Source organism: Theropithecus gelada, chromosome 3, assembly GCF_003255815.1.
Source record: "Theropithecus gelada isolate Dixy chromosome 3, Tgel_1.0, whole genome shotgun sequence".
Classification (NCBI taxonomy): domain Eukaryota; kingdom Metazoa; phylum Chordata; class Mammalia; order Primates; family Cercopithecidae; genus Theropithecus; species Theropithecus gelada.
This window is the reverse complement of record NC_037670.1, coordinates 110,687,619-110,700,683: the sequence shown is the minus strand read 5'-3', so window position 1 is coordinate 110,700,683 and position 13,065 is coordinate 110,687,619. Positions and strand designations below refer to the sequence as shown.

At 36.6% G+C, this 13,065-nt stretch overlaps 1 protein-coding gene and 1 pseudogene across 3 annotated transcripts in view; both read left to right on the top strand.

Moving 5' to 3' along the window:
* VPS50 (VPS50, EARP/GARPII complex subunit) overlaps positions 1-13,065 on the top strand; it is a 119,918-nt gene that overhangs the window by 41,305 nt on the left and 65,548 nt on the right. For both annotated transcript variants that reach the window (XM_025378811.1, XM_025378810.1), the window contains one exon: positions 2,393-2,533. In XM_025378811.1, coding sequence (XP_025234596.1) covers positions 2,393-2,533 — 141 coding nt within the window. The remainder of the gene's footprint in view (positions 1-2,392; positions 2,534-13,065) is intronic.
* LOC112620363 lies at positions 11,901-12,875 on the top strand (annotated as a pseudogene). The gene is made up of 2 exons (XR_003118518.1): positions 11,901-12,582; positions 12,700-12,875. The product of XR_003118518.1 is annotated as an anamorsin-like (transcript).

Here is a 13,065-nt window from a genome sequence, read left to right as displayed (position 1 = left end):
ACACTTCACTTTATTGTACTTTTCAGATACTGTGTTTACAAATTAAAGGTTTGTGACCAACCTGTGTCAAGCAAGTCTGTCAGTGCCATTTTTCCAACAGCATGAGTGTGCTTACTTCATGTCTGTGTGTCAGGTTTTCATGATTCTTGCAGTATTTCCAACTTTTTCATCATTATTATATCTGGGACAGTGATTTATGTTTAGGGAGCTTCATATTAGTATTGTAATTGTTTTGTGGTCCCTGGACTGTACCCATATAAAATGGTGAACTTAATTCACAAATGTGTGTGTTCTGACCACTGCACCAACTGACCATTCCCCCTTCTCTCTCCCTCTTTTTTGACCCTTCTATTCTCTGAGACACAACAGTATTGAAATTAGGCCAATTAATAAACCTACAGTGGCTTCATGTCTCTCACTTTAAATAAAAAGCTAGAAAGGATTAAGCTTAGTGAAGATGGCTATGCTAAAGGACAGATTTTCAGTGTACACGAAATGGCCTTCTATTGGAAGAAGATGCCACCTAGGATTTTCAGAGGTACAGAGAATAAGTCAATGCCTGGCTTCAAAGCATCAAAGGACAGGTTGACTCTCTTTTTAGGGACTAAGGCATGTGGAGGCTTTAAGTTGAAGCCAATGCTCATTTATGATTCTGAAAATCCTAGGGCACTTAAGAATTATGCTAAATCTACTCTGCCTGTGCTCTATAAGTGGAGTAACGAAGCCTGGATGATAGTACATCGATTACAGCATGGCTTACTGAATGTGTTAAGCCCACCGTTGAGACCTCCTGCTCAGAAAAAAATTTCTCTTTCAAAATATTACTGTCCATTGACAATGTACCTAGTCCCCTATGACTTGGATGGAGATGTACAAGAAGATGAGTGTTGTTTTCATGCCTGATAATATAACAGTCATTCTGCATCACACGGATCGAGGAGTAATTTTGACTTTCAAGTCTTACTACTTAAATACATTTTATAAGGCTATAGGTACCATAGATAGTTATTATTCTGATGGATCTTGGGAGAGTAAATTGAATACCTTCTGGATTTACCATATGCCATTAAGAACATTTGTGATTCCTCTGCTGGATCTCAGGAAAGTCAATTGAAAAGCTCCCATAAAGGATTCACCATTCTAGATGCCATTAAGAACATTCGTGATTCATGAGAGGGTCAAAATAGCAACATTAGCAGGAGTTTGGAAGAAGTTGATTCCAACCTTCATGATGACTTTGAGGAGTTCAAAACTTCAGTGGAAGAAATCACTGCAGATGTGGTAGAAACAGCAACAGAAGTAGAATTAGAAGTGGAGCCTGAAGATGTGACTGAATTGCTACAATCTTATGATAAAATTGAATGGATGTAAGAGTTGCTTCAAAGACAGTGGTTTCTTGAGATGGAATCTACCAGTGAAGATGCCATGAACGTTGTTGAAATAACAAGAAATAATTTGGGATATTACATAAACTTAGTTGGTAATGCAGCAGCAGGGTCTGAGAGCATTGACTCTAGTTTTGAAAGAAGTTCTACTGTGGATAAAATGCCATCAAACAGCATCGCATGCTACAGAGAAATCTTTTGTGAAAAGAAGAGTCAACTAATGCAGCAAACTTCACTGTTGTCTTTTCAGAAATTGCCATAGCCACTTCAGCCTTTAGCAGCCAGCACCCTGATCAGTCAGCAGCCATCAACATTGAGGCAAGACCCTCGACCAGAAAAAAGATTGACTCGCTGAAGGCCCAGATGATTATTAGCATTTTTAGCAATTTTTTTTAAAATTAAGGTTTATATGTTGTTTTTTTAAGACATAATGCTATTACACACTTTAAATAGACTATAGTACAGTGTAAACGTAACTTTTATATGCACTGGGAAACCAAAAAATTTCCTTTGTGATTTATGCCTGTAAATGAATATGATATCAGGTAGTAACAGATGCTACAAAGAAATATAAATCAGGGTATGTGGATGCAGAGATAGAAAGTACTGATTCATATTGGCTGGTCATGGGAGGTTCCCTGAGAAGATTACCATTGAGAAATGCACTGAATGATATAAAAGAATGAATGCATGCAGAATGATGCAGAGGGTAATTAGAGATATGGTTATGTACAACATATTTAAGAAAGAGCAAGATGAGTACCAGTTATAAATAAAGAACAACAGAGCAGTGTTCACGAGTCACATTTATTTTGAGTGCTCTGATAATCTGGTTATGTGAAGGGTTATTTGCAAATAATATACCCTACAGTTATAATTCTGGGGAAAATATTATCTTTGTGTTCTAACTATTATTTGAAAACATGTTTCCCTGGGTTTTTTCAATCTGTTGAAATTTATTTATTTTAATAATGTGAAATTATGTTGTGCATTTTTTCTTTCCACAGACAGCAATGGATCAACTTCATATGCACTTCACCCAAGCCATTCACAACACCGTGTTTCAAGTTGTTCTTGGTTATGTGGAACTATGTGCAGGAAACACAGACACAAAATTCCAAAAGCTGCAATATAAGGATCTCTGTACAGTATGTAGTGACTTAATTACTATTCATATATCTCTGCTTTAGATTTTAAATTTATATTTCCTTTATCTTGGCACCTACCTATTTGAAGATGCTACTAAAATAAAAATAAATCTTTGCCAAAATTTTTTTTTCTCCCAAGTTGTTCTTTTCCTCATAGAGAAATTGGAGGACTCAGTCACACAAATGGTAAAGGTTACTGAGATTGGAGCATGATTGCTTCTCAATCGACTCTGCCATTTCATAGCTTCTTTTATCCATCTCTCTCCGGCTCCAAATTATCTCCTATGATTGCATCCAGTAGGCTTCTAAGCAACCATCATTGCTGGTTTTCTGTACAGATTTTCAACCAGTTTTTTCATGTGTATGAATGCTGCCTTTGTCAGCATCTGTAACTTTTTTTTCTTTTTCTTTTTAAAGAAACATAGGTTTTTAAGTAATATAACCCAACAGGTGAGAAGTGTACTGACTTGGGTTCTGTTTTAGAAGTAGGTCCTGCTGATGAGTTGATGTAGAGTGTGAGGAAAAGAGAGTGATGAATAATTGGGAGAATGGTAGTGCTATTTGCTTTTATAGGGAAGACTGGGAAGGAACAGGACTTAGGTGAAAAATCGTGAGGAATTAGTGTAAAATTAAGTAATCTTCATCCTTCAGTGAATTGTCATGACAATGAGTTGTCAAACCTGCTGGTTATATGTCTGTTGGGTACTAGAGAAATTTTCTTACCTGAGTTACAATAAGTATCCTGGAAGGGTGTATTATATATGATGTATTAAAGATTAAGTTAATAACGACAGTGGATGTATGTTAACATATGTGGCTAAAAATATCTTTTTAAACTAATTGTAGAAACCATGAGGACTGTTTTACAGATTTTATGATTACTAACTTTAAGTGTGATGTAGTTGCATAATTTTGTCTTTAAATGTTCAGTTTTAAGTACAGTTATCATTTGGTAAATATTAATAATTTTGAAATGTGTTGTTTATTGTTATTTTTCTTATGTTCTTACTTTGATAGTATATATTATAAAATTACTCAATCACCTTTTTTATTCTAGTAAGTTTTATTAATTTTTTTATTCTAATATTGCTCTCACTAATAGATGGTAAACCAATTTATTATGTTGGCAATTTTTTTCTGTTAAAGCAGAAAAGAACTCTTAAAAATTAGACCTGGCCGGGCGCGGTGGCTCAAGCCTGTAATCCCAGCACTTTGGGAGGCCGAGACGGGCGGATCACGAGGTCAGGAGATCGAGACCATCCTGGCTAACACGGTGAAACCCCGTCTCTACTAAAAAAAATACAAAAAACTAGCCGGGCGAGGTGGCGGGCACCTGTAGTCCCAGCTACTCGGGAGGCTGAGGCAGGAGAATGGCGTAAACCCAGGAGGCGGAGCTTGCAGTGAGCTGAGATCCGGCCACTGCACTCCAGCCTGGGCCACAGAGCGAGACTCCATCTCAAAAAAAACAACAACAACAAAAAAAAAAAAAAAAAAAAAATTAGACCAAACATTTTAAGCAAATTAGATTTTTGTCTTTTCATCTTTTTAAATTTGGTTAAATCTGTTGAGTATGTTTGTGTGTGTGTATTTTGCTTTCTTTTATTGACCACTTTTATATGCTTTTAAAACAATCAAGGACATATATTGTGCTCATGCTTCTTGAGAAAGCCCCTCTGTGCATTTATATAATAAAAAGCTGAACAAAATTTTTTATGAACAAAACTTTGTGCTCAAGGTGTTTATCATTATGTTTCTCCTGAGTTTCTTTCACTTTTTAAAAAAGCTGACTGTAGGCCGGGTGTGGTGGCTCATGCTGTAATCCCAGCACTTTGGGAGGCCAAGGAGGCCAGGGGTTCAAGACCAGCCTGGGCAACATGGCAAAACCCTACTTCTGCTAAAAATACAAAAAAAAAAAAAAATTAGCCGAGTGTAGTGGTGCATGCCTTTAATCCCTGCTCCTGGGGAGGCTGAGGTGTCCAGCCGGGGCGATAGAGTGAGACTCTTGTCTCAAAAAAAAAAAAAAAAAAAAAAGCTGACTATAAAATAATCTTTTGAAGTAGCTGTGTATATATTTAAATTATCAGATAACAAATAGATTATCCTTGATTTCATCTTTAGTAAATACTTGTTAAAATTATCCCCAAGAAACTTCTGGTACTTTATTATAAAATTATACATGTATGTGTGATAGTAGGTGATATATGTATATACATATGTATATAAAATATAGTGGTTAGCTAAGGAGAGGAAAGACAGAACCCTTAGGAGCTGAATAAAAAGCTGATGAAAGAAAATCTAAATACATTTTCCTGGTAAGAAAAAATATCAAGGTTCTGGCATAACTCAGGTAAGAGAGATAATTCATGAAGGAACCTCGTAGTAGAATGTAAGCTTCTTATTTTTCAATATGTGGCAGTGGGGGATCATTTTAGCCTCTGACTAAGAATAACTGATAATAATTATTGAAGATATACTTGTGTGAGAGCAAATGTGGCAGTGGAGCGTCAGGTGAGCAAGAAGCAGGAGAGTCCTCAAAAGATGTGCAGGGTGTTGCCTGACATGAAATGAGAAGAAAGAGTCTAGGCATTTTGGCAGTTTATATCCTCTGCACAGTAGCAATGTTTTGAAGGAAGTGTTTAATTATACCTAGAGCTTAAAAATAACATTGAAAATTAAGATGAATGGTACAGAGTTAAGAGGGAGATTGAGTTCCTGTGAACAGGGAATAATTGTGCTTCCTTTAAATGGAAAGAGTGGAAATGAAAAGAGATAATCATCTGCTTGCTTTATTCATAGTATCATTTTAAACCATTCTTAGATATCAGCCTAAATGAGCTACAGTGAAATTGAGCTAATTAAAAAAACAAAAAACAAAAAACAAAAAAAAAACAAAACCCTCTTGGATATCTGGGATGAAATTAGTGTTCCATTTTTATTTACTCTGGTATGCAGAACCTCAAGTTCTTAAGGCCAGCAGCATCCTTTCCCAGTCAATTTTCTGTCATTTGTTTCCATTCACCATTGCTCTGAGTTTAAAAGTTTAGTTGGTTTTGAGCTTTTTGAAATTATTTTGCAGTTGAATGTACTTTTTTTTCTTTATTAAACCATATTTTTTGAGTGGTTTAATTAGATGCATAGTTTTTATTGGTTGTCTTTTAGTCTGTTTTCCCTGCTTTTCTTGAATGTATTGGTTTACTGCTTTTACACCAGCTGTTTAGGTACTTTTCTAAAAAAAGCAGGTACGTTATTTTGAAACCCAAATAAATTGGTAATACTTAGCAGCAAGATTTCCAAATGAAAATTCATCATACTTCATTTCTGGAAAGGGACAATATAAAGGGCTCATAGTAGTACTTTTATTTACTTAAAATGTTAAGCCTTATTTGTGATTGCATTTACATTTTGATGTACCCTACATATTTACACCAATTTGCGGAGATTTATAGACAACATTTGGAAGCTTTTAATTTAGCACCTTTGTAGATAAACACTTTGTGGTTTATTTGAAAGTTTATGAAGTATTCATAAGGATTTTTTTTTCCTTTTTAAAGATAACTTTACTTTGGCAGACTGATGGGTTTTCCTGGGGAGCTTATTTCAAGATGCTAATTAGGATGTTATTGATTAATTTTAGGATAATAGAGTTGGCTAGGCTGCCTGAAGTTTTCTCAACTATTTTTGAAATTGTTCATTTCCAAATGATCTTAATGAGCTTTGAGTTCTGTTTTTATGATGAGTTTCATAATGTACTAAAAATATGTGCTATGTAAAAATATACTCTCTCTCTATATATATATACACATATACATACACACTCATATATATTATTTGGGAGAAAATAAAATGTTTCTGTTAGAAACAGCTTTTGAAATTATTTCATTATGTGTTTTCATAGTGCCTGGCACATTGGAGGTGTTTCCTTAGTAATTGGATTGCCATATTTGTCTCCAATTGGTGTGGTGTTGACACAATTAGTCTGTTTAGGTTAAGTGAGAGGGAAAGAAAACCAACACTGAGCACCTTCTCTGAGCTGTGTACTTTTTACAGGTGCTTTATATTAGTACATTATAGACAAACTGTAATATTGATCTAATGTTCCATTCTTATAGGCTTTTAAAGTTGCATTATTAAAAATAATATTTTTTGTTACTGAATTATAATCCTGTCAGTTTTTTGAGAGTGAAACAATATCTTTAGTAAGGTGCCTATAGAAGATACAGTTTATTTTGTTATTAGTATAAAACCCCAAAGACAGATTCTTTTGCATGAAAACATGTTTCTGTTCCTAAATTCTCAGGATTTTTGTGAAGAATTAATATTTTCTGTCATCCAATACTGTGAGAGTGTATTGACTCTCTTTACTATGGATGATAAGCTGCAGGAAGTTAATGCTAAAGTTAATGTTCATGTTTAGTACCCATTTTGTTTTGCGTTCTCTATAGAATTAACTGCTACCTCCTTATCCCTTTTCTGTTTTCCGATTTCTTAAACTGGTATGTTATTTATATGTCTTTATGTTATTCTCAGTCTTTGTAGGGTTAGAGATGATGTGAGTTATATAAATAGTGACTCAAATTAAGCAGTCATTAATATACATTCTCAAAAATGTGCATATTTTAAATTAGAAAACTAAAACATTAATTGTAGGAAAAGCACAAGCAAAAAGAAGAAAGTAAAAATTGCATATGTCTGCATGCAAAGCTGGTTCTTTCAATGTGTATAAGCTGATAGCTTTTAAAAGTAGTTGCACAAACTGTCATTATAAACAATTTTTCCATTTCAGTATAATTTTTAATGACCAAATGGTATTTCACTGTAAGAGATCCTGTGGATTAATTAACTGGTTTCCTGTTCTTGGATATTTATGTTATTTCCAGCTTTTGTCATTATGAACAGCACTGTAGTAAATATTCTTAAAAGCTAAATCTTTGTGTACATCTTTAATTGTTTCTTTAGGATAAATCACAAGAAATGAAATTGCATTGTTTGTCAAAGCTTTACATTTTAAAGGCTTTTGGTTTGTCTTTCCTAAATTGCGCTATAAAAAATTATATTTCAATTTACACTCCTGAGCAGCAGAGTGTGCGTTTCTCCCTTTCCCTGAGCACGTGAATGCTGATTATCTTTTATTTAATACCATAATTGTCAGATGCCAGAGGTAGCATATCAAAAATAATTTGTGTTGCATACCACTCAGGCATATTTGGGATGGTAGGGAGGATGGTAGGGAAATGACATTTCATTGATTGTTGAGGTTAATTTGCTTGATGTGGTTGGATAGCTGAGTAGACCTTTCTTGCTGAATGTTACAAATTTGAATATTTGGTTGAAGAGAGAAACCTTTTCACTTCAGAGAATATTATCATTTACTTGGTTTGCTCAGGTCGGTTTCAGAATGAACTAAAAATTCAGTTGTCAGATTTATTCTTATCATATATATGGACTACCTAGCTAATTTTGTAGTATATGATTTTATGTAATGATTTCTAGGTTAAGTAGGTTTTGATAATTTTTAAAATTAAAACTTAATGACCAAAAGGTAGGCAAAGAAAGTTTATTCGTTTCTTCCTTTTTTTCCTGCCATTTTCTCTCTGGATCATCAAAAATTGTGAAGAGTCTGAAATTTTATTCTACTTGCAAATTAATAAGCTAGGCTGTTACTATTTCATAGATGCTGGTAGAAGACACAGACTTCATATTCTTAGCACTATAACTTGTTAAGTTCCCTTGTCATTACTGAGCTTTTCTTTTTTCTTTTTTCTTTTTTTTTGAGGTGGAGTCACCTTCTATTGCCTGGGCTGGAGTGCAATGGTGTGATCTTGGCTCAGTGCAACCTCCGCCTCCCGGGTTCAGCAGGTTCAAGTGATCCTCCTGCCTCAGCCTCCTGAGTAGTTGGGATTACAGACTCCCACTACCACACCCAGCTAATTTTTGTATTTTGAGTAGAGATGGGGTTTCACCATGTTGGTCAGGCTGGTCTCGAACTTCGGACCTCAGGTGATCCGCCCACCTTGGCCTCCCAAAGTGCTGGGAGCCACCGTGCCTGGCCTACTGAGCTTTTCTTACACAGGTGTGAGCCACCGTGCCTGGCCTACTGAGCTTTTCTTACACAGTCATCAGTTTTCTTACTTAGTCATCAGTTCAGATCAGCAAGGACACATAAGACTTTAAAGTAATCATCTAGTTAAGGTCACATTAATTATGATCAGAGGTAGAGTAAGAAAAGGTCAAATGGCATAAAGTATCCAAGGGGTCAAAATACCTCTTTAAGGTTGGCAAGGGAGGAAAAAATTGGGTCTTAGATTTCAACAGGCACAACGGGACAGTGTGTGTCCAGGAATGGAAAGGAAATATCATGAGCAATGCCATGAGAGTAGGAAAGCACAGGGTGGGTGAAAGGAACAGTAGATTATCTGGCTTGGTTTAACCGGATTTTTCAGTATGGTGGTTTGTTTGTTTCTAATGCACCCAGGGAATAATGAGTGCCTATGGAGCACATGCTTTGGGTAACCATTTGTCTGGGTAACCAGTGTTACTCTCTTGGCTGGAAGTGGAGGGGTGTTCTCTTCATTTGAAACTGGCCCAGGTCTGGCAAGGCCTCTATATTGTTCATGTCTAAGAACCCTTAACATTATCAGTGTAGTTTAGACTGCTGGGTGATTTTTTCCGGGAGGGGGATTGGATTGGAAGTAAAAAAGAGCCAACCTATGGTGGCACACAGCTTCCAGCAGAAAGGAAAAATAATATACTAGTAGGAAACCATTTTTGGGCCACCTTGCCCAACAGGAAACTATTTTTGAAACCTGCCAAACACCTGATTATTTGATAGTGTCTTTATATTTAAATACTACCTTTTTTGTGTGATCTCAGGCAGCATGGGGGTTTATAGCATCTTATCACTTGAAACTTTGAAAGATAATTATATATTCTGATTATACATGCTTTGCTTGTTTTATAATATTGAGCTATCTATTTGATTAAGGCCATTTAACAGCAATTAGAATAACCTGCCAACTAAAGAAGAACTTTTTATTTCGCAATTTAACGAGTGCTAGTTACTTCATTCCAAGTTGGGATTATTTATATCATACATATTACATGTCTTATGTGTATATACATATTTAGCATTAATGATAAAATGCCTGGTAGATGAGAATGAGTGTTTTTCTCCCTGTTTATAGTTGTTTTTAAATAATGAATGAAACCAGTGAGTTACAAGGAAAGTTTTGCTAAAAGCATATGCATAGTTTTGTCTATGGAGACTCATAGCTTTTAAAGCTTCAGAGGGACTCTAGGAGATTTGCTTTAGTATTTGGAGTTTAGATACAGGAATTGCTATGCAGGAGTCATGATCAAGTAAGTTGCGAAGTTGGGCTCCAAGCCCAAAAATGTTTCATCTAGTTCAGTGCTCTTTCCACTATGCAGTACTACCTCTCTGGTTTCCAATGGTTGGAAACTTCTTAAGATAATCATATTTCATATAGGTAGGCCCTCACAGAAGTAATTAGATATTGGAGTAATTAAATTTTAGATACTGGCCCAGACGCTTCTGTAGGTCCAGAGTTACCGCGAGCTGTTTTCAACTCCCTGGGCCTAGTGCTGTTTTGACCAGCAGCATATTTTCAGAAGCCACTCAGATAAGCAGGATTCTCCCCAGCAGCTTCTGATGATGTGAGCTTATAGTGCCAACAGCATTCATCTAAAGATACTGATAACTCTTTGTTGTTTTTTGAAATCAGTCTATCACTGTGTGTGTGTTTTGGGGGCTGGAAGCACTGGGAATTTTGGATCTCTGTGAGGATGCCAAAACATCTGTTCCCTTTATGTTTGTTAGGATGTGATTAGAGTGCTAAATCAAAACGTGGAACAAGAACAAAATAATTCATTACAACCATCCCTAAGATTTTTCATTTTGACGCTCTAATATAAAAAGCATTACTTTGAAATTTTTGTAGGGATTTAGTTATAGAGATTTCTTATGAGTATTAAAGTAAATTATAGAATAAAAAGCAAAAGACTAGCAGCTTTTCCCCCTGTATTTACTGCTTTACTTTGCATTTAAATAACTTTCAGAAGACAACATTCTCTTATTGTGTGCTTCAAACTTATAAAGGGTGCTTATCTTAATTTCTGGATTTATACTGTTCTTTGAAAATGGCCTCAACTTATATTTTATAATCAAGACTCAGATGTTGCTGGTTTTGATAAGCTAGTTTATCATTTTTATTTTAACCAGGTGGGTTGGTTGAGATGGTTAATAGTAGAAATGGAAGGTGCCAAGTGTTACTGTGAACTGACAGTGATAAGAGATGGGAAATCAGATTTGTGGATTTTGTGAAAGTGTTAATCAAAATTGGATTAAGGAGTGAACTGTGGTGTTTGAATGTGAAGCATAGTGGAAATGCTGTGAGCTTCTTGCATAGAACATCCAGTTTGTTCGTATTCTCCAAATCCTTCCTCCTAGGATATTTGTTTACCTTTTATGATCACCACATGTATTAGACATGTATGTTGTCTCTGTTATAGAGTTTATGGATTTTTTAAAAATTAGGATGCTTAAAATTTCCTTTTTTTTTCTGTGTATTTCTTGGGATATTTTCCAAAGATTATATGCCTATTTTATCTTTTCCCCTCACTTTATAATCTTTGCTAAATAAATTGATGCTACTAGCTTTCAGTTGTAGTGTAGCAGTGGAAAATAGCTTTAGAACACAGAGAAATATTTGGTAATTAAATTGCGATTTCTTATCTATTCTTAAAAAAATTTCAAGATGTGTTATTTAGCTCTTGGGGTGTCTTACTATGTGAATATTTTGTAAATTGATTCAATCAAGACTTTCATTGCTATTTTCCATATGTGATGTGAACATAGAACTGGGTTATAGTATGGTGCTCCTCTGCTATGGTATTCTTAGTATTATGCCAGATGAGTCTCCCCTTAGCCTGAACTGAGTTTCAACGTAGGTATTTAGTAATCAATGAATGACTTCAACCAGTGATGAAACAGGAAGATACAGGTATCTTTAACACGTTTATGAAAGGCGAAACTGAGAACCAGAGTAGTTTATTATCTAAGGCATGTGACTGGTAAGTTGTGGAACTAGTGCCAGCTGGAATCCAGGGATTCCAATTCTTAATTTAGGTCTCTTTCCATTATGCCCTGCAGATGTGAAGAATTGATGTTTGGGTGGAACACTTAGGTTCCTCTTCTTAGCCTGCCTTTTATTTTTTGATTACTTGTGTAATTATTTGCTTATTCTCTGGCTTCATTGAATCTCTTTGGTTATGATTCATTTATGTCTTTGCAATAAAATTCTCTATTTGAAATTTGGAGGTGATTTTTATAAAGTAGAAAATACTGGGCGGCAGTCTTGATTCTCTTTTGGCCAGCAGTTTTTAGGTCCGTCAGTACTGCACTGCAAGAATGGCAGATTTTGGGATCTCTGCTGGCCAGTTTGTGGCAGTGGTCTGGGATAAGTCATCCCCAGTGGAGGCTCTGAAAGGTCTGGTGGATAAGCTTCAAGTGTTAACTGGCAATGAGGGCCGCAGGTCTGTGGAAAACATCAACCAGCTGTTGCAGTCTGCCCACAAAGAATCCAGCTTTGACATTATTTTGTCGGGTTTAGTCCTGGGAAGCACCACTCTGCACAGTGCTGAGATTTTGACTGAAATCGCCCGGATCCTTCGGCCTGGTGAATGTCTTTTTCTGAAAGAGCCAGTAGAGACAGCTGTAGATAACAATAGCAAAGTGAAGACAGCATCTAAGCTATGTTCAGCCCTGACTCTTTCTGGTCTTATGGAAGTGAAAGAGCTGCAGTGGGAGCCCCTAACCCCTGAGGAAGTACTGTCTGTTTGAGAATATCTTGGTCATGAAAGTGACCGCCTGCTGTTTGTTCAGATCACAGGCAAAAAACTAAACTTTGAAATGGGTTCTTCTAGTCAGCTTAAGCTTTCCATCACCAAGAAGTCTTCTCCTTCAGTGAAGCCTGCTGTGGACCCTGCTGCTGCCAAGCTGTGGACCCTCTCAGCCAACGATATGGAAGACGACAGCATGGATCTCATTGACTCAGATGAGCTGCTGGATCCAAAAGATTTGAAGAAGCCAGATCTGGCTTCCCTGTGGGCTGCTTCTTGTGGAGAAGGGAAAAAGAGAGAAGGCCTGCAAGAACTGCACCTGGGGCCTTGCTGAAGAACTGGAAAAAGAGAAGGCGAGGGAACAGATAAGCTCCCAACCCAAGTCGGCTTGTTGAAACTGCTACCTGGACGATGCCTTCCGCTGTGCCAGCTGCCCCTACCTTGGGATGCCAGGCTTCAAACCTGGGGAAAAGGTGCTTCTGAGTGATAGCAATCTTCACGATGCCGAGGAGGGACCTGACATGGGACCCATCTGCTCCTCCAGCCAACTCCTGTCCCTCACATCCCACCATGGTGGCTCCTCCTACTTCCTCTGGATTTGTTCACTCTGAGATCCATTTGCAGAGTGGGTACTTAGCAGACAGAGTGAAGCTGGCTGCGGGGGGCGCAGTGGTGTG